Source organism: Neopelma chrysocephalum, unplaced genomic scaffold, assembly GCF_003984885.1.
Source record: "Neopelma chrysocephalum unplaced genomic scaffold, ASM398488v2 Primary Assembly neopelma1_60, whole genome shotgun sequence".
Taxonomy (NCBI): Eukaryota; Metazoa; Chordata; class Aves; order Passeriformes; family Pipridae; genus Neopelma; species Neopelma chrysocephalum.
This window is the reverse complement of record NW_020897715.1, coordinates 10,025,824-10,049,746: the sequence shown is the minus strand read 5'-3', so window position 1 is coordinate 10,049,746 and position 23,923 is coordinate 10,025,824. Positions and strand designations below refer to the sequence as shown.

The window sequence follows — 23,923 nt, the reverse complement described above, 5'->3', positions numbered from 1 at the left end:
AGTTTTCTAACTTTCAATTCTACTTTCAGTTATACCTAGGTACTAGTATTAGTTTACCTATTACTACAGAGATTCCCTGTCTAGCACTAAAGAGGTTCCCTGTCTAGCTTGGTTCTGCAGTAGCATTTAAACTAGAGTTTGTAAATATACTTAAAACAGGAAACAAGTCTTAAAATTGATAGGAAACATAAATACACATTATAGGGGAGGAGGTTATTGAAATAGGGGAAGGGAGAGGCATGTTTTGGTTTGGTTCTGGGTTTTTTTACACTACTGTTGCCAGTTCTAAAGACTAAAATCATGAACTGTTTATTTTTTTTTCAGCAACTACCTGTTTTGTGGCTTTCCGAACCTTTAGGTTTTTCTCGTATTTTTCCGGTATTGTCAACGGTTGAGGGCAAGAACATTTAACAATTCAGCTGTGACTGTGTAATCACAGCATTCTGAACTGGAGCTTTAAAGTATCTTAGGATTTGCAGCTGTTACTGTCAAACATTAAGACTCAGTTGTGTGCATTTCTATGATTTAATATGATCTGTAGAAGAAATAGAGATGTGATTTTTGAGGTCAACCCCTGGTGGCCTAGTGGTTAGGATGCGGCACTCTCACCGCAGCGACCCAGGTTCGATTCCAGGTCCCCCGGGCAGATGGAGCTCGTTAGCCCTGTGAGGCCATCCATCTATGAGAAGGTCACTCGAAACAAACCTACATCCTGAGGACCTCACTGCCATTGTCCAAGCTCGCTTGGCCCCGGCAGATAAACCTTAGGATTAAAGGGTGGGCTCAGTTCAGCACATGCTGTGTCTCACCTAAAAAATCCATTGCACAGGCTTGAAAGGTAAAAGACCTTTCCCAAAATCTTCGTTCGCGAAGACTGGCCATACAATACATCACAGTGATGCTGTAATTGTAGCAGTAGGAACCATTTGACCAAATATTTCAGGATTTGACTCGTGCTGGACAAAGTAATGGACAGGAAGTCAAAGTTCACACTACAGTGGATGTTTTATAATAACCCCACTTTGAAATTCTAAAGGTATTTTGTTATCTTTCAAAGAATTAACAAGAACAATTACCTTCCTGACATGTTAGTTAATCATCTTTATTTTTCCCTTCATCCAAATTTGGCATCCTTGTGAAGCTACCCTGACTGCCCAGATATATTTTAATTTCATGCAAGTAACTCGGCATGTTGTCAGTTTTCAGGTCTCTAGTGTATGTTGTCATTTAAGAAGGTGCCTAGAACTTTGGGTTTTTTTCAACAAAACAGTAATTCTTTTCACTTTCTTTGTTACATCAGTCAGCCTCACCACGTCACTGAAGTACGTGCTTTCACTAACCAAACTGCTCGATGGGTCACACATCTTCCTTGCAGGCAGCTTCATGAAATTCTCTCATCCTTCTCTGTTGCACAGCTGTGTTTACATTTTGCTAATATGTTATTGTAGAACTCATACCATCAGTTTGAAAGTTACTTTTCTTCTCCCATCCCATGTCTTCTCCTGCCCTTTTCATTACCAACAGACATGTCAGCAGCAGTGACAGAGTAGGAAAACCCTACCGTGGTGTGAAACCGGTATTCAGCATCGGGGATGAAGAAGAATACGATACTGGTACAGTAAAAGATTTTCCTCTTACTTCTATTATCTTATTTAGACAAAATTATTAAGTTGGGCTAAATCATAAGTGTATTTTACACCTTTGTCTTGCAATGTGACATTTTTCTAACTATTATTCTTGATCATGTTTGTTATGGTGGTGCCTCGGACCAACCTTCTTCAAATATATAGAAACAGACTAAATAAAAAATAATTTGTGGTAGGCACCAAACAGCCAACAGGAAGAAATGGAAATACATGGTTTTAGTGGATTTTTTTATTTCTGTAGAAAATATGTTTTTCTACACTGGTCTTGTACACGTAAACTGGCAGTTGTACCTCTATCACTCACTACAGTAAGCAAAATGTAAAGGACCTAATTTGGCTGATATAACTCAATTTGATTATCTGGTATTTGCAGTTAATATAATGATCTGAATTTCTGAAATATAGTTGGAGTTAGACTTAATATGGCTAATGTGTGCACACCTTTCCAGTGTTTCGGACTTTGCTTTTCAGCATTAAATCAATTAATAATTGATTCCTCTCTTGACATGCATGCAGAATACTGTAGAAAAAAAAACCATGCAATTTTTATTTAATTTTTTTATCCGATTGAAAAATTACAAGCAAAACTGGAACACCACACACTTCACAAAGGTTTGTTTGGGTTTTTTTGAAACCAGTGCTAACATTAGAGTGGTGAAGACCTACTGTTGTCCTAGTTTTGTTCTGGTACTTTTAGCTCACTCCCAATCATCATTATCTCACAAGTAACCAGTCTGTGACCAAAAGGTATGCTCAGCTTCCATGGGAGAAACAAATAACTAGTCTAAGAATCTTTGACATGCAAAATAATTTAGGAAGATTAATGAAAGAGAGTCACAGGATCTAGAATTGTTTAAATCAGATTAATGACAAACAGTTCATCGTCTGATATAAAAATTGTGAAGGAGCAAAATGAAATTGTCAAGCAGAAACTTTAACACTAACAAGATGCTTCTCCAAATGCCGTGTAATTAAGTTTGCACAGCTCTTTGAGCATCCATAATAGTGTTTGGGAAAGTCTATGTGCTTTCAGAAAACCAGCTCCTCAAAGACAGATTGTCTAGAACATGTTTTCAGTAGTGGTTGTTTGCTAAGTTCTATTTACATTTGGTTTTGAAAGCACTATTAGACTTAGTAAGTTAGCAGAATCGCTGCAATGATTTGAATAAGCAAAGCCAGCACATATGAAGTGAAATATATTTTGGAACAGAAGAATGCAAAAAATGAACCTGTTTCTCTGTAATTGTTTTTGTGAAGTTTTAGTGTTCTGAGGTTTTTTGTAGTAAATAATTGCCATCAGCTCTAATAATTGCAGCCTGCCCTAGGTGGCTCTGCTTGAGCAGGGGCTTTCACAACAGGCATAACTGAATATTAGAAGTTTTGCTATGTGAAATAGGTACTTTAATGAAGGAAAAGTGGTCCACAAAAATAATACCTGGCCTTGAAAGGGATCAACAGGTGTTTTTTTCTTCTTGAACAAGAAACTAGAAGCCACAAGAGGAGACTTTCCTGGACTGTTGTTGGCTTGGTTTTGGTACCCCTTGCCAAAAGATATTGGTGGTGTAGATGCAAAAGGTTTACATGGCTTCAAGGAGTTTCTGGACAAGTTCATGTAAAAGAAATCCATGAAACTTTACTGAATAGACAAATTGGACCAGCCAAAGGTATCCCCTGAGCTAAAAATAATTGTTTCCTGAGAGAAAATTAAAAGAGAAGTATCAGATATGCCTGCCTTTTTCTTTCTTCCCTCTGAATAATTGTTTATGGCTAAGTGGACCTTGATTTGAACCAGTGTAGCTCCTCTGGGTTTAAGTGAATTGAAAAGTTGTCTGGTGGTGAGTGAAAATACTTTTTTTTTTTTTTTAATGTTTTTACCCCCTCCCTTCAAAACAGATGAAATCGATAGCTCCTCAATGTCAGATGATGATCGAAAAGAGGTCGTCAACATCCAAACGTGGATAAATAAACCTGATGTGAAGTATAACTTTCCATGTAATGAAGTAAAAGAAAATGGTCATATGTTTCCCAGGTACTGAAATTAGTCCGAAGTTTAATGAAAATGTCTGTCTTGATTAAAAAAAAATTGGTCAATTAAGTTATTCTTTATATTAAACTAGGAAATGAAAGTGCGAAACAACCTAGAACAAAATGTTACCACTATATCTGTATTCTTATCTTTGCAGTGTTATAGAATAGTAATTATGTATAAATAAAACCTAGTATGAAGTTTTGCTTTGCAGAACAAGACAGTAAGAAAACTATGTTCAATATACACAGGCTTATTTTCAAGACCAGCTAGACCCAAGTACTTGTGGCTCCATTTTTTCTTATCTACTTTTCTCTGTGCCTTGTACTTGGCATCCATCTCGCCCTAAGATTCATTGACCTTGCTGATGTTGCAAGAGCAGAGAATGATGCTCACTGTGTTTTGACTTCCCCAAACAGTACACATACTGTTGAATCTGCATAACAGAAAATCACAACAGGATTTCTCTTGCACCGTGGTCTATTCTTGTCTTTTATTAGTCTTTTCCCTTTAGATGTATTTTCTATGGTGTATGATTAGTAATGAAGGGTGAAAGAGAGGCTTGGAGGCACTTTCTGTACTCTGTGTGTGGCCTGACATCTGGTAGTTGTGATCTTTGCTGATAGAACTCATGGCTGTTGTGTTGAGGTGATCATGGTAACTGCTCATTCTGGTTTTGTATGCTGTTAAGGATGCCATGCTCATTTTAAAAAATGGCTATGATACAGTACTCAAGGAAAATCTGAAGTATTTTGTAGACCTTTCTAATTCCATATTATGAAAGTATTAAAACTACTTCTTAGATTTGGAAATTGTTTTATCTAGCTCTCTCCATTAGCTTATTTGTAAAATTTAGCTTTCTAAATACCTGATACTTAATTCATTAGCAAATTTAATTTGTATTTTTCTTTTCCTTCAAGTCATCTCCTAGTAACAGCAACTCATATGTACTGTTTGAGAGAGATTCCATCACGAAAAGGTCTGGCTTACATACAGTCTCGACAGGCACTCAACTCTGTAGTCAAAATCACATCCAAGAAGAAACATCCAGAACTGATCACCTTTAAGTATGGAAATAGCAATACTTCAGGCATAGAAATTTTGGCAGTTGAAAGGTAAGCCATCTCAGTAGCAGGGATGTAAGTAGTAATGATATCTGGAATGCTGTCAACTGGAAGTCGGGCATGCTGTAATTCCCAGAATTGAGTTCCAAAGTCATAGTTTTTATTTAGGAGTAGGTAATTCAGATGTGAACTAGAAAAAAGATCTGCCAGCAGAAAAAGGAGCCTTTACTTTCCTCCCGCAGAGAGGAACTACAATGACAGCTGTTGGGGATGGGATGTGTGCAAGTGTTTTCTTTTTGTAATATGTCTTAAATAAAAATGAAGTGGACAACGATCTGTGGCTAAAATAGGAATTTGTGAAGAGTGGGATTTAACAGAGTGGTCATTTTTCTGTGTGATCATGTTTTTAGGCATCTCGCTCTTCCTGTGCATTGTACTAGGAGTCCAGAAGCCTAACCTCAAAACTCTGAACCCCTGAAAGTTGGGTATATCAGGCTTCTTTCCGCTAGTGTGGCCTGATTTTACTTGGCACTGTTTTAACAAGGTCACTGACATCAGTTGGGCATTTTCTCATCCTTTTCCTTGGAGAGAACTGTGTGCAGTGGCTGCTCTGTTCTCTCGAGGTGGGAGATGAGTTTCCTACCTAACTAGGGAAGTTGTCCTATTGGCTGCTTAGTTTGGTGGCGGGCCAGACAAAGATAAATTAAAGCGTTGCAGAAAACTTTTCTGTTTGTTGAATTACTTTGTCACCACCTTGTTGACTGGAGCAGATTGATCTCGAGCTATTTACAGGAATTTAAAACAAAAAGCTAAGCAAGGACTGCTATGCTTCAGGGAGACAGTAGAGATGTTGAACTGCCTGACCTACACCACTGTCAATTAATGAAGAACATTTCCTATCCAAGATGGCCTGTGAAGTACTCCTCAGCAGTTCTAGGTTCACAAACAGAAAGTGTATCATAGTATAAGCAGGAATTAAATTGTATTTTCTCAGTATTTTTTCATTTTAATATATTCCACTCTTCTCTTCCTCCTAACCAGAGAAAGAATCAAAAGAATTATGAAATTTATGCTTAAAAATTTTATATTGAATTAATGATGCCTTTTTCTAATCTTTTTTTTAAGGTATTTGATTCCAAATGCAGGTGATGCTACCAAAGCCATAAAACAACAGATCATGAAAGTATTGGATGCCTTGGAGAGTTAGTAACTAAAGACTTTGTAGAGACCAGTTTATAAAGAAGAAGCAACTAAGATACTGTATGTGGACACAAGCTGACTGTTTCCCAACTGAATACTAACTTATGAGAATTTTTCTGTTTGCTGGTGGAAATGCCTGAGTAGCAGGCTTAAGATAGGGTAAATTATTATCAATTTCTGAAACGTTTTTTTAATTTTTTTTATTATAACTTTTTGGTTTTGAAGAAATGTTTATTATAAAGGCCAGTTTGTTTCATTTTAATGCAGCCTTAATGGGAGTGATCTGCATCTTTGCAGAAGCAGATGCAACTGGGTTCACATTAAGTGTATTAAAGGAATGAACCACTGTGAGATACAGAGAAGCGGTTGAAAAGAGAATGGTTTTTAAATTACTATCCCTTGAAAGTAAATGTCTCCATTGCCTATGGTCTATAAATCTGATTTTGGATAGTATCAAAGATAATTAAAGGCTTAGGTTTATGAGGAGAGCAGATACAAATCTTAGAAATACTGTTTCCTCATTAAAAATGGTAAAGTCCAGTTTGGGCTGCAAATAAATACAAAAAATACAAGCAATTTGTAAAGTTAACTTTTTTTTAAGTCTTACCAACTACTTGGTTGAATAAGTGGCATTGGTGGTATGGGTTATTTCTAAATACCAATATTAATGTAGTTTTTACTACTGGGTTGTGATTTTTTTTTTAATTAAGCAGAATTTTACATTTCATAGATTGAGGCTGTTTCTCATGCAAAGATGAATATGTGCATTGAAATTAATGTTTCATTACAGAATATGACAGTTGAAAACAAGTTACCTTGTTCCTCAGAAACAAAATGTCTGAGACATTTAGATTTTTAAAAACCTTCAGTTCAGCACAAAAGTGAGTACATGCTGACAGCAACAGAACGAATGCACACAAATTAAGTGTAGAGATTCAAGTGCTATGCCTGTGATAAATATATTCTTAAACCTGTTGCCTTCATTGATTCAAGCATTTATGTATATTATTTTAAGTAACAACTTCTAAATTAATTAATGTATGCGAGATGGCAACTACGTGATTGTTTATCATCAGCTTTCCACTTGTTCATCAACGGTTCTCGTGATAAAAAGCTCAGAACATGAATGTTCTTATGAACAAGGCATAGCATCTGTGTAGACTGATAGGAAATCATCAAAAACTGTTAAATAAAGATAGTGGGGATTAACTTTGCTGCATGAAGTCTTCTGAGTATTTCTGTCAAAACCTATGATTCGGTACTTCATCAGGAGATAAAATAAGTTAAACTGACCTTTATAAAAAACACTTATTCTAAGTTATTTTACTAGGAATCAAGCTAGGGCACCTTAATTCTGGAACTAATTCCTTTTTTTTTTCCTTCTTAGTATCTGAGTAAACACCAATAGAACTTGAACTGTTGAAGATATTTGCATGAAATTGCACCTGGGCCAATGCTCATGTATTTATAGTTTTGCCCAGCAGCTGTTGTATTACATTTTCCTCTTCCTAATCCCTTCTGAAAATATCCTCAAGAGTCTCTGACTCTGTGCCTACTTCAGCAATGAGATTTTTTTCATGTAAAGATGTTTGTGCTACTGTTTATAAACTACAGTTGTAAATAAACCAGTACAATTTGAACATAACTTGTTCTGTCAGAATGCATTTAGCTGCATACTGTGTGAATTCTCTGAATCAATTAGAAGTTTTTCCTAAAGGTGTTTTGTAAATGGGAGTGAATTTGGTCTTCGGAGTGAAGAAGCTGACTACGGATCATTGGAACCTACTGCCAGTGACTTCCTGATGTAAGTATTTCAATATTTAGACTAATTCCATTGAGTACTTTTGGGCGAGCCATAGTAAGCTTTCATAGAAAGGTCAAATTATAGAAGGAGTTTCTGCATAAATTCCAGACTTCTCAACATCATATTTTTTATTATGAAAATGTTGACAGAATGATACAACATATTTTTCCTAGTCAGAAGGAGAAAAAGTGAAAATTACACTCAGTTGTTAAACAGGGGTATTTGAGTATTAAATATGGAAAGTGGCTAATGTGTATGCTTCCCTGTGAGGACAACAAATACAGACCTTTTAGATCTACAGTAAGTAAAGCAACAGTAAGTTCTTAAATCTCTCCTGTGTAGACATGTATATAGCCATTAAGAATCTAATTATTTGTAATTTTAAAGGCAACATGCCAATTACCAGGAGACAAATCTTACAAAGCTCAGTCCAAACTACGAATAGTTTCAATGACGTTTGTGCATCTCTACCCACAATTTAAAGGTTACTTTTGCCTTATAGTACATATTTGTAGTTAGTACATTTGTTATAAAACTTGTATTGCTAAGCAGAAATTCCAGTTATAGTACCAGAGTGACATTTTTTGAAAAGAAAAATCAAATAGTAGATATGCTACTTCCTGTCCCTTTCATCTTCAAGGAATTTTTTTCAATTATTTGCCAGAGGTTTGCAGGCTCTTGTTCTATTTTGCATGCACTGCTGTCTATGTTGTTGAATATAAGATGATAGCTGTTGCTGGAGTTTTAGTTTTTATTTTTTCTTTATTTTGTTGCTAGAAATGAGGTCTGTAGCAGGAAAGAAACAGAGTCAACTTTCCTACCAAATGAAAGCTCTTACCTTTGTGTTTCATAGTGAGGGTCAGTGCTTCTGTGGTCACTGATGGCTCTTCAGTTGTCTCACAAAGTCTTTTAGATTCTACTCTGTATGAGAATTTGTACAGAATTTTACATGCATTACCCACCAAAAATACTGCAGAGCTGCAGTTTTATTTATATTGCCTTCTCCAGATGTAAGTAAAGATTGCTTGCTCTTCTTTCAGTTCAGTTCCTGTAAGCCCTTACGCATGGGTCTCAGCTGTACTTGTAGCTTTTCCTTCCAACTGCATTTCAGTTGTAGTTTCAGAGCTTTTGATACTGTCAAATAACCTTTTTCAATATAGGTGTAGTCTATTGAATGTCTGAAGAGTTTCCCCTTTGGGAAGGAGAGGGGTGATGGCGCGTAACTTATTGTTTTGGGTATACTTAGTGCTTTGAGATATTTTTGTTTTGAAACTTGAAAAATATGTTTTATCTCTCTGATCCATGGGAAACTGGATTTTTAGTCTGTGCTTTTCACCTTGAAGGGGTGATACCACTTTTCTTATTTTGTGTCAAGTCAGGAGACATCTGTTCTTTGCACCTGGAACGCAGCAAGGTGTGCTGTTTGGGGGAAAAAATTAAATAAAATCGAATACGCGCTTTCTATTACCATGGGCAAGTGAAAAAGAAGAGAGGCCTGCCAAAGAGCTTCTGCACTGTCCATTCTGCCATCCTTTGGCTTGGTCTGTTTGGGATGAGTGGTTCCCTTTACTGCCGCAAGGTACAGATTGTTGAAGGAAGTTTTGTCACTGTTGAAGGAAGGTTTGTCACTGCTTGGTTATGCACTTCCCATTCTTTATCTCTCTGCATGTTTCCTGGAAGTGAATGTGTGTAAGAGATTGATCACCCTGGGTTACCCATTTTATCTTTGCCCCTTCTGCTGTCATGTGCTGTCAGCTTACAGAGATACTCTTGCTTGAGAAATACTGCTTCAATACAACATGAATCTACAGTTCTACAAACATACTTACAAAAAGCTTGAGGTTGGAAAGTACATACGTGAGACAGCAATGTTCTGTTGAGTAAAGGGGAGCACTTGGTGTTCAAAGCCAAGGAAGAACAGCCTGGCATGTTAGCGTGTTGGTTTCACAGAATTGTTAGGGTTGGAAGGGGCCTCTGGAGATCATCCAGTTCAACCCCCCTGCCAAGGCAGAGTCGTCTAGAGCAGGTTATACAGGAACATGCTCAGGTGGTTTTGGACTGTCTCCAGAAAGGGGAGACTCCATGACCTCCCTGGGCAGCCTGTTCCAGTGCTCTGTCACCCTCAGCGTAAAGAAGTTCTTCCTCAGGTTGAGGTAAAACTTCTGGTGTTTTAGTTTATGGCCATTGCTCCTTGTCCTGTCACTGGGCACCACTGAAAAGAGCCTGGCACCAACTTTGGAGATATTTATATGCATTAATGAGATCTCTTCTCCAGACTAAACAGGCCCAACTCTCCCAGTCTCTCCTCATAAGAGAAATGCTCCAGACTCATCATCATCTTTGTGGCCTCCACTGGACCCACTCCAGTAGCTCCTTGTCTTTCTTGTACTGAGGAGCCCAGAACTGGACACAGCTATCCAGATGTGGAGTACTCTAGGAATGTCTCTGCCTTAGGAGATGCTGTTCTTACAGAAGAAGATAGATAGGGATGTCCCAGGTGAATGATTTGCCTGTCAACTGGTACAGATCCCTTGGGATGAGCCCTTAACAAGCATAAGGCTGCATAGGGCAGGGGGAAAGGCTGTAGGCACAGCAGCTGCTGAGCTCCAGGAGGTTTAGGTGCACAGCTGTGTCCTTGCGGGATGCTGGAGTGGCGCTGGAGGAGCACCGCCACTTCCCTGCCACCCACTGGGGTCACGCAGGAAGGTGGGTGCTTCATCCCCTACTTGTTTTCCCGCTCAGAGCTCCGATCCGAGAGCCAGCGGACTACTTAAAGGCAGCGTTCGAGCCGGTTTTAGCTAAACCCCGGGCCGGGACTGCGTGTCCCGGCAGCCCCTCCGCGCCCGCGCATGCTCCGTGCGGGATCGGCCGGGGATGCGGGCGGCGAGCGGAGCCATGGCGTGTGAGTGGGGGCCCCTCGTCCCTCTCCTCCCCGCGCTCCCGGCCTCCCCCACCCGGGCACAGGGAAAAGGCACCGCGTGGGGATCGCCCCGGGCCGCCCCGCGGTGCCCCGCGATGCCCAGCCCCGGTGCGGCCGGGAAAGGCCTCGGTCCGGAGCCTCTGGAGGGCTGCGAAGTAGTGCAGGAGAAAGGGAGCTGTGCTGTGTGGAGACCGGGACGCAGCGCTCGCCGGGCAGGGTCAGCTCGTCAGGGGATGTGGACAAACCGGGCGTGCTTGCCTTCTGGTGTTTTGCAGAAAAAGACAGCCCAAAACAAAACAAAAAAAAAGCTTGCTTTGTAGTGATACAAATGCGAACCATTATCGCTCTGTGATGCGCCTTTACTTGGTTGTGGTCTGCATTGCTGTAGACTTATCCTGAGAATTGCTTTTAAGGAAGTTTCTGAGGCAGCTTATCCAGGCTGGAAGCAGAGATCTCTCTCTGAAGCACTGTTGCACATTTCTCTGCATTTCTGTTACTTCTACATCTGGACGGTTTTACATCTACTTGTGCCCACAGTTTTGTTTATTCTGTTGTGACTGAGCTTTAATTTTGCCCTTTAACAAACTCCAATCTTGAGGCATAGGGAAAATAAGGTTATTGTTTTTCTAGCATTGTAAACATTATTGGATTTTTTTCCTAGTAGATGCTCTTTTGTTCTTTGTTTACTTCTGTGTTTTGGGGGCTTTTTTGATTTGTTAGGGTTTTTTGTTTGTTTGTTTTCAAAAGTGAGTTTATGCTGAAATGTAAATCTTTAATTGTCCAATTTCTCTGAGCTAAAACACATTCCACAAGCACAGGAAAGTTTTTGACAGATTCCTGGTATGGTTACCTAAGTGGGTCTGGAAACTACAGTTACGTCTGTTCAGAATATCATTTAAGATTTATTTACTCAATAAACCCAATAGTAAAAGTGTCTCGATCAGAAGAGTGACAAAGGGAGCAGTTAATCATTTGCTTAACCTCTAGAAATTAGCTGCTTAGCTACTGAAGTGAGAACTAAAGTAGGAAAAAGGATGTTCCTTCACTGTTCCTGGCCCAATCTCCATTTTGCTTGAATCAGCTCTTCCTGTTTCCCTGACCACTGAGGCTGTGTTGCTCACAGCTTTTTCTTTTTCCTACAGTAATCTATGACCTCTTTCCAGAGCAGAGAGGTACTTTGTGGCTGGGGTACTTTTCTTTATGAAGCCAGAGTGGGGTTTTTTGTTTGTTTTTTTTTTTGTTTGGTTTTTCTTTGTTTGCTTGTTTGTTTAAAAGGAAACATTTTTACCTGATAAGGATGTGTTTTCCTACAACCCAGGGTACTAGGAGATACATGGAAGGAAGTCTAAGGGGTGTGCGCAAAACTTGTATACTCTGAAAGCCTGCAAATATAGAACCTGCTTAGTGACAGTAGAAACTGTTGATAACATTTGCAACTGTGTTTTGGCTAGAAACCAAATTGCAAAGAAATTATTTGGAAAGATGTTACCTTTATTGGCCTTCATAGCCATTTCCCAGACTAGGTGTGATTTGAGGGATAAAAGCAGACTATTCCCTTAGTTGGTGCTTTGGGGATTATCCAATTCTTTGGTTTGCTAGTGACATTTTAGGACATGCAGTGTTCATCAAGCGACATGTGCCACTAAAAGATGGGCTTGCACATCTTTTTGGCTCGATGACCTGTGGTGTCCCTTTCTGCACCATGGCACCTTCCATTGGAACGTGGGCTGGGAATTGTCTGGGCTGAGTGAACTGGCACAAAAACTCTGTGATCTTTGCCGTGGGCATGGTGATGGCTGTGAATGGTTCCCATTAGCAAGCCTGGCCTTCAGTGTTCTCCCTGTGCTGAGAGCCATAGACCACAGAATGAGTTGGAAGTGGTTTATATATATGCTTATAGATTAAAAAAATTATTTTGTTAAGTTACTGAGTTCAAATTTTGAAGAGTTTCCTGGGTGAATTCCACTGAATGTTTTTTTTCTTTTCTGCTATTAGCCTTCCGCCTCGCTCTTATTCAGCTTCATGTATCTGCTGTTAAATCAGATAATCTTCAACGAGCCTGTGGACTGGTTAGAGAAGCATCAGCTAAAGGAGCAAAAGTTGTGGCTCTACCTGTGAGTAAAGGTCATGGTCTACTTGGCACCTATGCCTCAAACTCTTCAAAACCTCTTTCTAGTGTTACTAATGCATTCTATATTCCTGTTTCTCTCTGCATAGCTTACAAGCTGTAGGAGGCTTCAAAATAAAAATTAGAACCTGTTTTTCTTTTTTTATTTTTTTATCTAGCAGCACGCTTAAGAGGTAGGGGACAAGAAGGGGGGGGAAAAAAAGCAGGTTTTCCTTTTTTGTAGTATAAGAGTCTGGCAAAGTTTTTGCTAATTTAAATCCCAGGCAATTCCATCATTTTACATTCTGAATTCATGTAAGTAGCACTGCAGTTGTAATTTTTTCTGAAGAAATGCAGAAAAAGGTGATTTTCAGCTAAAGAATGTTGACATGACGGTGAAAGAAGACAGGTACGTGGTGACTCTCTTTGCTGTAGGCATTCCAGACATATGAGAAACAAAATAGACTTAAGACATTTCCAGCAGGTTATATGTGGCTGAATTATGATTAAATGGCATTTCCCTTGTGACTTCCTTGTGTGGGAACATAAAGTAGCCACTTAAAATTACCAATCATTTCTGATTTACTTCTTGAATTTCAGCTATGATGACTGTGCTGAATTTTCACACAGATGGGTGTGCTGGCAACAAGATGACCTTCCCAGTGCAGCTTTTAGCTTTTCCCCTCTCTTCCTGGGAGTACATGTGTTGCTCCTGTTCCCTGCAGCCTCTGACTCAGGAGTGCAAAGTTCTTCTCTGGGTGAACTTTTGGTCTCAGTTTTACACACGGAATGTTTTCTCTCCTGCTGTCGCAGGGGAAGCATTAAGCAACCTTCCCAGCTCCTCTCTGCTAACACAATGCTTGTGTTGCAAATGTAATAACCACTGAGTGTTCTGCCTGGGCCTCCTACATGGAGATTACCTATTATTTGCTAGGTTCATCATGTGTACAAACATTGGGTTTCCCAGACTTAATTTAGTTGAGATACTTACTTTGCTAATGATGATTTATGCTTTTAGAGTAAAAGTTGTCAAACAAGGGCAAGGTATTTCACAGACTTTTGGGAAGTAAATTTTGTACTGGCATTAGGACATGGGCATGAATATTCTTTTCCCTCTGTTTTGTTTTTTGGTTTGGGTTTTTTAATGGGTTTTTTTTGGTTTTGATTTTTTAAAATAAGTTTATATAAAGAACAGAAATAACTCACACTGGCTATGTAATCTGCACTTTTGTAGAGGCATGTGGCAGTTTTTCTGTGACATATTAGCCTTTTCATTTCTGAATGTGGAAAAATTTGTGAGAGAAATACAATTTGTAGTATTTATGGGTAAAAAAATAAAAGCAGAATCCATTTGAATCTAAAAATTGATAGAAAGCAATTCAGAGATCTCTCCCTGTGTTCTTTCTGTTTTGGAGGGTACAGGACTAGGTGATCTGTGCAGACAGTCTGCAGTTCTGTCCCAGTGTCAGCTTGTGCACAGCCCCAGACAGTGCCACTGCAGGCTGGCACAGAGCTCTGCTTGTTCTCTGCAGCCCCTGGTTTCAGTGCCACCCACATGGGCACTGCAAGTGGCAAGATGAAGGTGGAGGCAGCTGGCTTTGCTTTCATTTCCTTGAAGATCAGCCCAGCTTTCAAAAGCCTGGGAAGCTCATTTGGCAGCCTGCAGAGACTTTCCTTCCTGCTTCTTCCACTACAAGTTCTGCTGTAGATTAGCTGGTACCTGCTGGCCCAGTGTCTGCATATGGGGCAAAAATACCCACACACTTTTGGTTCAGTTATTCTGGTTCAGTAGAACCCAACTCAGTTGTTAAGAAGTTTGCTTGACCAGGCAAGGCATAAATGTTTATTGTGGCATTCACAGCTTGATTTTTTTTTTCTCCTTTTTTGGGGGAAGGGTGGGGGGTGGGTTGGTTACAACATCCAGTGAGCCAAGGTAACAGTGGAGGCAGATGCCTGGGCTGGGAGTCACTTACCAAAGAGTAAGTGCTGGTGCTGTTTGATGGTTTATCTGTGGCCTTCAGCTGTACTCCTTTAGGGAACAAAAAAAGTGTTGGGTGGGGTGTCTCACGTCCTCACAGAGCTGGCAAGTGTAATAATTCAGAGTGAAAGTTCTTGATGTCTTGGGCATCTCAATTACCACTGCCCACCTAGTTTAGGCATCTAAACTACTCCATTAATCTGTCTAAAGATTACATGCCTGGTTCTGAAGGATAGCAGATCTTTAACTAGGGCCTAAGACAGAAGACACTGTCCAGTTGTGAGGAAATAGCATTTAAAGGATTGTTTTAGGAAAACAATGAGTAATTTTGAGAAATGCATGCTTTTGCAAACATCCTTTTAAAAACTGAAAAAAAATTAAACCCCAAAATTTAAAAACTAAAATGGGCTGTGGATAAACATGAGCGTTTCAGTTTTGAGTGGATCTGTTTGGCTTGTAACTTGTCAAATGAGCTAGGTGGAACTTGTTCTGATGAGAACATCCCTTGTGTTCTTGTGAAGCCTGGACCAGTGAATGTGCCAGCCTTGTTACTTGCAGCTTGCATGATAGTCCTAGCTCAGGTTCCATTTGGCATGCACTCCACAAACACACCTGCTGTATTTTCTCTAATGGTTAAAGCTTCTCTGGCCTTCCTGATATTTTTCAATTTGCTTATTGAGTTCCTATAAACTAAACTCCTGTAACTAAACATTGTTTGAGAACATTTTTAGAGAGGGGTTTGAAAAGTCGGGTACATCTCCTTGTAGTGGTATTACTGGATTTTAGCTTTTTCTTTTCCATCTACTTCTAGGAATGTTTTAATTCTCCATATGGAACCCAATACTTTAAGGAGTATGCAGAGAAGATCCCTGGGGAATCGACACAAAAGCTCTCAGAAGTTGCAAAGGAGTGCAGCATATATCTCATTGGAGGTAGTTTACTCTTGAGGAGAAAATGGGCAATGTCTGTTAGTCCCATTGGATCAAAATCAGATATAATACAGTGGGGGAAATCTTTGTTCTTGCCTTTACGAAGGATCCATTCCAGAAGAGGATGGTGGAAAGCTGTATAATACATGTACTGTCTTTGGGCCTGATGGTGCTATGCTGGCAAAGCATAGGAAGGTAAGATGGCAGAATATTGTTATGAAAAGGTTTCTCAGCAGTGTTGCACAAATTATGTCATCTGTACCTAAAGGTGATAGAAATTAGTAGAATCTTTCATTAATAATAACTTGTGTACTGTCAGTGACATTTCATGTACTTTTATTTGGGACATGTAAACACCCCTTCAGAAGCTGGTCATAATTTTGATCTAGATGAGGATGACAAACTAAAGAAGGTATAATTGTCTTTCCCCATATGCTGGGAAAACTGTGATAAAAAGTAAAACCTGGTCAAACTCAGATATCTGATCTAAGTCTAAAACATAGTGCCACTTAAGTGGGATCAGGGTTTTCCCTCAGCTTCCCAATGTATTTAGTCCTTCTGTTATCGTAAATACTGTTCTTTACATACTTTACGTGCTATATGTATGATTAGTGGAGACAACCAAAGCCCAAGTTCCACAGTGAAGCTGTAACTGCTGTTTGTGGTAGATGTTTGCTTAATGTCACCTTCCACCTCAACATTGCTTTGTGCCTTCTGAGAAACTGCCTTCTCTTTGTAACTCCAGAGTGTTAAATCTTATTATGCACACAGGTAGCTCTCCATAGGTGAACAACAGCTTATTTCTTTCAAGGATAAACAAAAAAGAGGATGCAAGGTTTACTTGGAAAAAAATAAGAGGGTGCAAAATACCTCTGGGGTGCAGGTATTCACTTACTTTGTTAACTAATTGTACAGTTATCTGCACTATTAGATCACTTTCTGAATTATTGTGTTGCCTACCATCTTTCATACCACACCAATCTGCAAGCCCACCAGTTCATAGAATGAGTGCAGGCTTGTACTGTGTAAGTATGAACAAGTAATAATACAAACCCAGCACTATTATTAGGAAGCTCCAGTCAGGAACAGAATCTTCCATTAAAACAGAGGGACAAAGACTGTCTGCATGGCCTCGGAGGCATCTGCAAAGCTGGGAGCTTTATGACTTAGTGAAGGTATTTTCTGGAGAAGTTTTGCAGGAATAGGACTCAAATCTTAGAAAGGAAAATATCATCCTCTTTAACCTACTTTAAAATCATCCTGCTGAATTCAAGACATTTTATATATATCCTTTCTTTTGCAAAATTACTCGTTAGATCAAGATATTGCTATTTTGCAGGGATTCGCAATTTCAGACAGGTATATTTCTTTAAAGAAGAAAACTACTTTAAATCATCGTTGGGGATCTAACAGTCTTAAGCAATGTTTACTTTGGATCCTGACAAAAGAGTAGTCTAGATAACAGTGGAAAACATGGGACTAATAGAAAGAGGCTCAAATACCAAGCACAGAAATTGTTATTAATCACAGTATAATTGCAGGTTCATTTGTTTGACATTAATGTTCCTGGGAAGATACAGTTCAAAGAGTCTGAAACACTGAGTCCAGGGAATAGTTTCTCCATGTTTGACACACGTGAGTACAAGACAAGCCCTCTCTTTAAGGAGCTGTACTACAGTAACACCACAGTCATTCTGGAGTTCTCTTCTCCCTCCTCCTTCTGAGTAATGGATTTTTAGACTATCAGATCTATATTAGGCATTTGACAGCCACAGCAAACGCAGTTTAATTTTGCTTCAAATGTGTGGGTCATGCCTGAAACTTTTAAAAAGGCAACGTGGTTGCAAAAGGACAGAGGAGTAGAAAGGGTTGAAGCACACATTGTGGCACTTGCCTTAATTAAATAATGGTCCTATTGACTTGTTAAAGAGAAGTGACTGTATTTTTTATAGCAGTTACAGCTTGAAAATGGTTCTTATAAAACATGGCTTGTACAAGCAGCTACAACTATACAAACAAACAGCTGTAACAAACAGCTCCACTGACACATTGTTTCATGTGAGGATGATACAATAATGGAGAAAATTAACTGTAACTTGTAAATGGCATTCCAATGTTCTTGAATCAACCACATCAGGAGAAAAAGAAAGATATTTACTCCTCCCCACCCCACAGTGTTCAAAAATTAACACAGCTTGTTTACTGAGCTCTCCAAAGAGTCTCATCTCCTGTGGTCACTTTCTCCTCCATGCAATGTGCATGCTCTAAGAAAGGACATGACTGCAGTTTTAGTTCATGACAAACAGTGAGTGCTTTCTTTTCTTGAAAAGGAAATAATTGAAAAACTCGCAGCTAAATGAGACAGGAATATGTTACACAAAGACCTGATAGAACATGATTTTGTGGAAAGAGCTGTTGTTAAAGGGTAGATAAGACTGCTTCTCATAAATCTTTCATCATGAAACATGAATTTCCCCCCCACCAATAGCCAGTGCTTGTCGGACACACATTTAATTATAGCTCCTCTTGTTGCTGTGAGACATAAAATAACAATTGACAGGAGGGCTACAGGGAGTCTTGTAATTGCTTTTGTGTACTTCATGATAGCGATGTGACTGTTGTCTCTTGTGTTTTGAGAACAGCATACTGTAAAGTGGGCCTGGGCATCTGCTATGACATGAGATTTGCTGAGATGGCTCAAATCTACGGCCAGAAAGGTGAGGCTGGGTCACCTGAAGGAGCAGAGTGAGCCCTAAGGCTGGAACCAGGCAGGGCTGTTTCAGGGTGGTATGTAGTGAGCAGTCTGTGTGACTGGGCATTCTCATCCTCACCCAGTAACACAAAATGCATCTTGTGGCCAAGACTCTTATTCACATGAGTGGCTCTTCTCACCAAGAACCTGTCACTTGCTGATGCAGTGAGGGAATTGGGTATATCCCCACATTAGGTCTTTGCTGATATAAGTAATCACCTGTGTTATGCATGGATGGCCTCTGGTTGGTTCCATTTTGGGCAGAGTTTGTGAAGTTGAAAGAAACCTCATCTTGAGTTTCAGTGTGAAGAGCCACTGTAGGGTAAACCCATCTTCCTCTTAATAATGTTTGGGTTCTAACTGTCTTTTAACCAAGGTTGCCAGCTGCTGATATATCCAGGGGCTTTTAACCTGACAACAGGACCAGCTCATTGGGAACTCTTACAGAGGGGACGGTAAGATCACAGTAACAGCTTATTCTCCTGTTCCAGAGGGAGATTTACTGCAGGGAACTGAACTGTTCTTGTGTTCCACATGACACTTTGCAGCAGAAGTGGTGCTACAGGGCCTGTCTGCCATTGGAGCTGCACCATTCCTCATGATGCATGGCCTTGCATGGGACACCAGAATGATTTTGCTGTCAAGCAGAAAAGCAGGAACTACTTAGTCTTTACTCCTGCCAGCTCCTAGCAGTTATGCCCTTTCAAGGACCTTTTCCCATGGTTCTATAAACACCCTTCACACACAAATTCTAGAAAGAAGAGCCAATAACCATTTGAGAACTGCTCTAATTACAGATAGAAATAGACTCTGAGATTCCTGAATGCAGTATTATTTATTGGTCAGCTTCAATCAACTTTCTTACATACTGAATGAACACGTGAACAACACGATATTCTGCACACTAACACTGGAGCCAGGTGCCAGAGACTTTGCTTTCCAGGCTCTGCTTTCTCTGACCTTCATATCAGTTACAGTTTTGGCTAGTCCTTAGGAGGATATAAAGCTTGTCATTCAGAGTGAATTCTTTCTCTTCTGCTTAGTTAAATGGTAGAATAAAAAGCAATTCTCACTTTCTCCCCCTTCCCTCATCTTTCTCTGAACACAGTGCTGTTGATAACCAAGTCTACGTAGCTACCATATCTCCTGCTAGAGATGAAAAAGCATCCTATGTTGCCTGGGGACACAGCACTGTAGTAAATCCATGGTGAGTTCAATTAAAAACAACAAAACAACACCTTTTTTTTTTGTTAAAAAATGTGTTTTACTTGACACTTCAGTCCCGTGTTTCCACCTACTCTTGGTAAAAAGCACATGGCATTTAAGCCTGCATTCTCAAAATCATCATTTAAAACTGTCAAACTGAAAAACAAGAAACTAAAACTAGTTTAAGAGTATGTATTCATTTTGGTAGTAAAGATGCTACTTAGTACTAGCATTTAGCATTAGCTTTGCTGCTGACCTTCTCAACTTGTCCCTGAAGTTCAGTCCATTATATATTACTCATACAGTAATTTTCTGTGTAGAACCAAACCATGTTAAACAGCTTACACAAAACTATTTCATTTCCTCAAAGAACAACATTGCTTTGACGTAATAAAGAACAAGAAGAATGTCTTCGGCTAGAGAAGAGAGATATTCTGACTTGAGCAGAAGTCATGCAGGTGCACAGGAGGTAAAAGTGACCAAATCTTCAGGCAGCTATTTTTCTTTCAAATAAATCCACCGATAGTTCTCTTCCAGCTGATTGCAGTCAGAAAATATTTGTCTGTGTTCTGAGCTTTTAACTTTATATGATGAAAGCCATGACAGAACACTTCAGTGGGAGACACACTAAATCATGTTCAGTAGTTCATGCAGAGTAAAAGCATACTCCTATTAAAAGCCAGTAGGATCTTGAAAGGAGAAAGTGTTAGTCTTTGCCATATATGGTTGTCCCTTTACCCTTGAGATATGTTGCATGCTCACATGCCCTGGTTCTTGATCTTTGGAACACACTTACGTGAAGTATGCATATGTCACATAAAAAATGTGCCACATATAAAGCCTGAAAGCCATTTCCATCATGCCAGAGTTATGAATTATGATGCTATTTTTAGGAGAGCCCTGTGTTTACAGCTGTAGGCATCAAGGGTAGGAACTCCCTTTTGTACAAACAGCAGCAACTGGATTGATTCCTTGAGACCAATGTGTTAATGCTGTGAACAAATGTGCTTAATTTTGCAGGGGTGAAGTCATAGCCAAGGCTGGGGCTGAGGAAACAGTTGTATACACAGATATAGGTAAGGTTAAAGTTGCTTTGGTTTTTTTCCCCATTGTTTTTTCTCAAGTACAGGCCATGAGACTAAGGAGAGACATTTTTTTAAGTCTGCAGCCTTGCACATGCAACTACAGATGATGCAGTATTCCAATGCCTTTTCCCCCTTTGCTGGGTTAAAGCAAGAACAAGCAGCACTTAGCTCTACTCCTGTAGTTTCCTTACTTAGGAGGAAGCTGCCACCTAAGGAAAGAGCAAAGCTGAGGCTCTTCGGCCCTGGCTGCCCACTTGCAGTGCCTTACACGTCCATTCTCCTTGATAGTTCTCTTTTCCCTGCCTTACCTCAGAGCAAGTCAGGAGCTTTTGTTTTTGGCTGCTGTTCTCATAACTCTTTCTTCTCCCCCTGTAGATCTGAAGAAACTTGCGGAAATACGTCAACAAATTCCTATTTTAAGCCAGAAGCGTTATGACCTCTATGGTGTAGAGATGAAAAAGTGAAGCTGGGTGAAGAAGCAAGGTTCAAGTGCCACAATGGCTGTTCCCTTCATCTTCAGAAGGATTCCTTGACTACTTGCTCTACAATTTACTGCCGAATGTGCCAGTTAAAAAACCACCACACAAAAAAAAACTTAATGGTGCAATTCTAAAGTTGATTCAAATCCTACTTTTATATCTCCTCTCACACTTAAGTATTTCATAGTTCAGTTCAACACAGCTGTGATTAACATTGCTTTTATGCATGACAGTGTTTTAGTTACCTTTTGGGGGCTTTTTTGTAGAACACAGAAATGGAAACCTTGTTCTCTGAAACTCAAGTCAATTTTGGTATTATGAATTTTCCAGTGAATTATCAGATAATCTAGAAGCATGATTCTTCCCACTCAGTCCTTTATAGATGTATGGGCCTTAACAAAGCTCCTTGAATGCCCTACTTCTAACTTGGAAATCTTAACATTTAACACTGAGCAAAACAGGCCAAATTCTGCTCTGCACTACTGGGGACAATGCAAGAAGCTGCCAGACAGAGCTACCACTACAGAATAATCTGTAACAGTTTTTGGTTCACGTGTTCTTGCCTGGATTATGTGTATTAAATCTTCCTTATGGCAATTCCTGTTTATTGCTGAAGTGATGTGGGTTACTGTGTTGTTAAAACGATTCCCATGTTGCCATAACTTGGCTCTATATAATATAGTGCTTCCCTAATATAATGTCTGAATGGGGTTTAATTCTGGTGCCTGGTTGTTCTCACTGGAAAAGGCTGAGGGTAGTCAGTCAAAGGAGTTAGAAAACTTGTTCCACTGACAAGCCTTTCTGCCCCCAGTCTTCCAGAAAACTGCTGAGTGTTTAAATGCATTATTGCTACCATGCGCCAGCAGCCACCCACAGCAGGGAACACACTCCTTCCCGTCCTGCTTTTGCTGAAGAGACAAAACAAACTGATTATAAAAGATGGCTTTAAAATACTGACAACCAGCCAAGCATGTTGTAGTTTTGACTGGGTTTTTTTCTTAGAAGGAAGACATCTTTTAATGTAAAAAGAATTTGCAAATGATGCCTTTTTTTCCTCCTTGGGATGAAAAAAAGAAGCAACTCTCCAGCCTGTACTAATAGGCTTTCAGATTTCTAGCAGCATAAAAACACAGTAAGTAAGGCTAAAGATTTCAAAATACAAAAATGGGAAGGAGAGGTTTTGTCTTGCTCTAGCTAACTATATTTTCCCCCAAACCATCTTACCTTTTATTCATGTTCAGCCATCCTCCTCTTCCCACAGCTGCTTTTGTTACTATTCTTTTGGTTCTCTGCAATGAGCCAGATGTGTGCTTTATAGAGGAAAATGAACACTTGAATGAAGCCAAATCCTGATGCATCCTTCCTCTCAAAAGACAGGTCCCACCCTTCCACTCAGTGGCATTAACTATTTCAGCAGGTCTTTTGGTCTGTATTTTCATTGCATTTTGGTGTACATACTGGACTGGAACTCTTAAGAAACAAGCCACAGAATATAAGGTGAAATGAAGATTTATTTGTTGGAAAATAAATATTTAAAAATTAACAATTTACCATTCGAGCCAAGTCTCCTGCATTAGATTAGTGCCTCCCACATACTCAACAATCTGCATCCATGATGGCCATTGCTGGGCTCCAACTTCTAAATCATAGTAACTATTATGCATCCATTTTCCTAAACTATTCTGTCTTTCCCTCCCCTCTCTCTACTAGTTTAACATGCAGCAGTAACTAAATACTACCTTTGGAGGATGAAAGTAGTGCAGGACTCTCATAAGTTGACCACTGAAATTTTGAAAATGAAAAGTGCAGTCTGCAACAGACTGGGGCCTGGACCCTCCTCCCCTGGAATCCCAAATGGAGAGGACAGATGAAAATCTGTCACAATCTACTTTGGTGAACTCAGTTCAAGAGCTGACATGAGCTCAGTCCTCTTCAGTCTGTCAGGACAACTTCTAAGCACCTTAGTTTAGTGGGATATCTAGTAGGGTCTCAAGTGTGCTCCACTCATAAGTGATACAAATGGGACTGTGAGTTTTTGAGGGTTTCGATGAAAAAAAGTACACTATCAAATCTCAGATATAATACTTGAAGGCAATACTCAACGTCTGTATAGATAGAAAACAGGCACTTTTAAGTCGTCATATTATACATGTGCACCAGTATTCTGTAAGTATAGAAAACCAACCACAAACAACCCCAAAAGAGTTGCAGAATTTCCAGTTGCAATAATTTAAATTCTTTTTAAAGAAATGGCAGAAACACTGTAATGCCTCTTGTATTGGGCAGTGTTAGTATCACGGGGCTCGTTAAAGCAGCATCTAAGCTGCTCTTGACAGTTCCAGAGAAAGTTACAGTGCAGCTCTTCAGCGTGTGTTAGTTCCCTCTTCACTTTCAATCTGCAGTTAGAGCCTAGTAATTCAAGTCACAGCTTAGAACCATGGAATATGCTGAGTTGGAAGGGACCCACCAGGATCATCAAGTCCAACTCCTGGCCCTGCACAGGACACCCCAAGAATCACACCATGTGCCTGAGACTGTTGTCCCTGTGAACAACAAGGATTACACATGATCAGAATTAAGTTGCAAGACAACTGTATGTAGAAGAAACTTCCCAGTATCCCTCTAGGATACACCAGGTTTATCCAAGTCTTCAGTACGAGATTCCTACATAATTTCAACAGTTTTATTTTTTTTTTAAATAGTAATAATACTTGTTTCACTTCAGCT

General features: G+C 39.6%; 2 protein-coding genes across 5 annotated transcripts in view; both read left to right on the top strand.

The window, feature by feature from the left end:
- The window catches only part of TBC1D23 (TBC1 domain family member 23), a 36,117-nt gene extending 23,362 nt beyond the window's left edge, over positions 1-12,755 (top strand). For 2 of the 3 annotated variants that reach the window (XM_027681074.1, XM_027681075.1), the window contains 4 exons: positions 1,525-1,613; positions 3,540-3,675; positions 4,593-4,787; positions 5,862-7,581. In XM_027681074.1, the coding sequence (XP_027536875.1) occupies positions 1,525-1,613; positions 3,540-3,675; positions 4,593-4,787; positions 5,862-5,943 (502 nt within the window). In that variant the 3' untranslated portion in view covers positions 5,944-7,581. Of the gene's footprint in view, positions 1-1,524; positions 1,614-3,539; positions 3,676-4,592; positions 4,788-5,861; positions 7,582-7,653; positions 7,741-12,655 lie in introns of those variants that run through there. The other variant, XR_003533823.1, reaches the window with a different exon arrangement.
- Positions 10,580-21,311, top strand: NIT2 (nitrilase family member 2). Of its 2 annotated transcripts, none has more exons than XM_027681087.1 (10): positions 10,580-10,642; positions 12,656-12,774; positions 15,557-15,677; positions 15,781-15,869; positions 17,216-17,309; positions 18,317-18,391; positions 18,803-18,881; positions 19,535-19,633; positions 20,653-20,708; positions 21,093-21,311. In XM_027681087.1, exons 1-10 carry the CDS (start codon positions 10,615-10,617, stop codon positions 21,179-21,181), a joined length of 849 nt encoding a protein of 282 aa, XP_027536888.1. In that variant the 5' UTR covers positions 10,580-10,614; the 3' UTR covers positions 21,182-21,311. The 2 variants fall into 2 exon arrangements, with proteins under 2 accessions (XP_027536888.1, XP_027536887.1); XM_027681086.1 differs by lacking the exon at positions 10,580-10,642 and adding an exon at positions 11,676-11,848.
- The last annotated feature ends 2,612 nt before the right edge of the window (positions 21,312-23,923 follow it).

Bases quoted from the DNA above. Each gene is read 5' to 3' on its own strand.
- NIT2 (XM_027681086.1), top strand. From the start codon at position 11,809: ATGACCTCTTTCCAGAGCAGAGAGGTACTTTGTGGCTGGG. The intron at 15,678-15,780 runs GTAGTTTACTCT...GCCTTTACGAAG, and splicing joins CAGCATATATCTCATTGGAG to GATCCATTCCAGAAGAGGAT. The intron at 17,310-18,316 runs GTGAGTACAAGA...TTTTGAGAACAG, and splicing joins TTTCTCCATGTTTGACACAC to CATACTGTAAAGTGGGCCTG.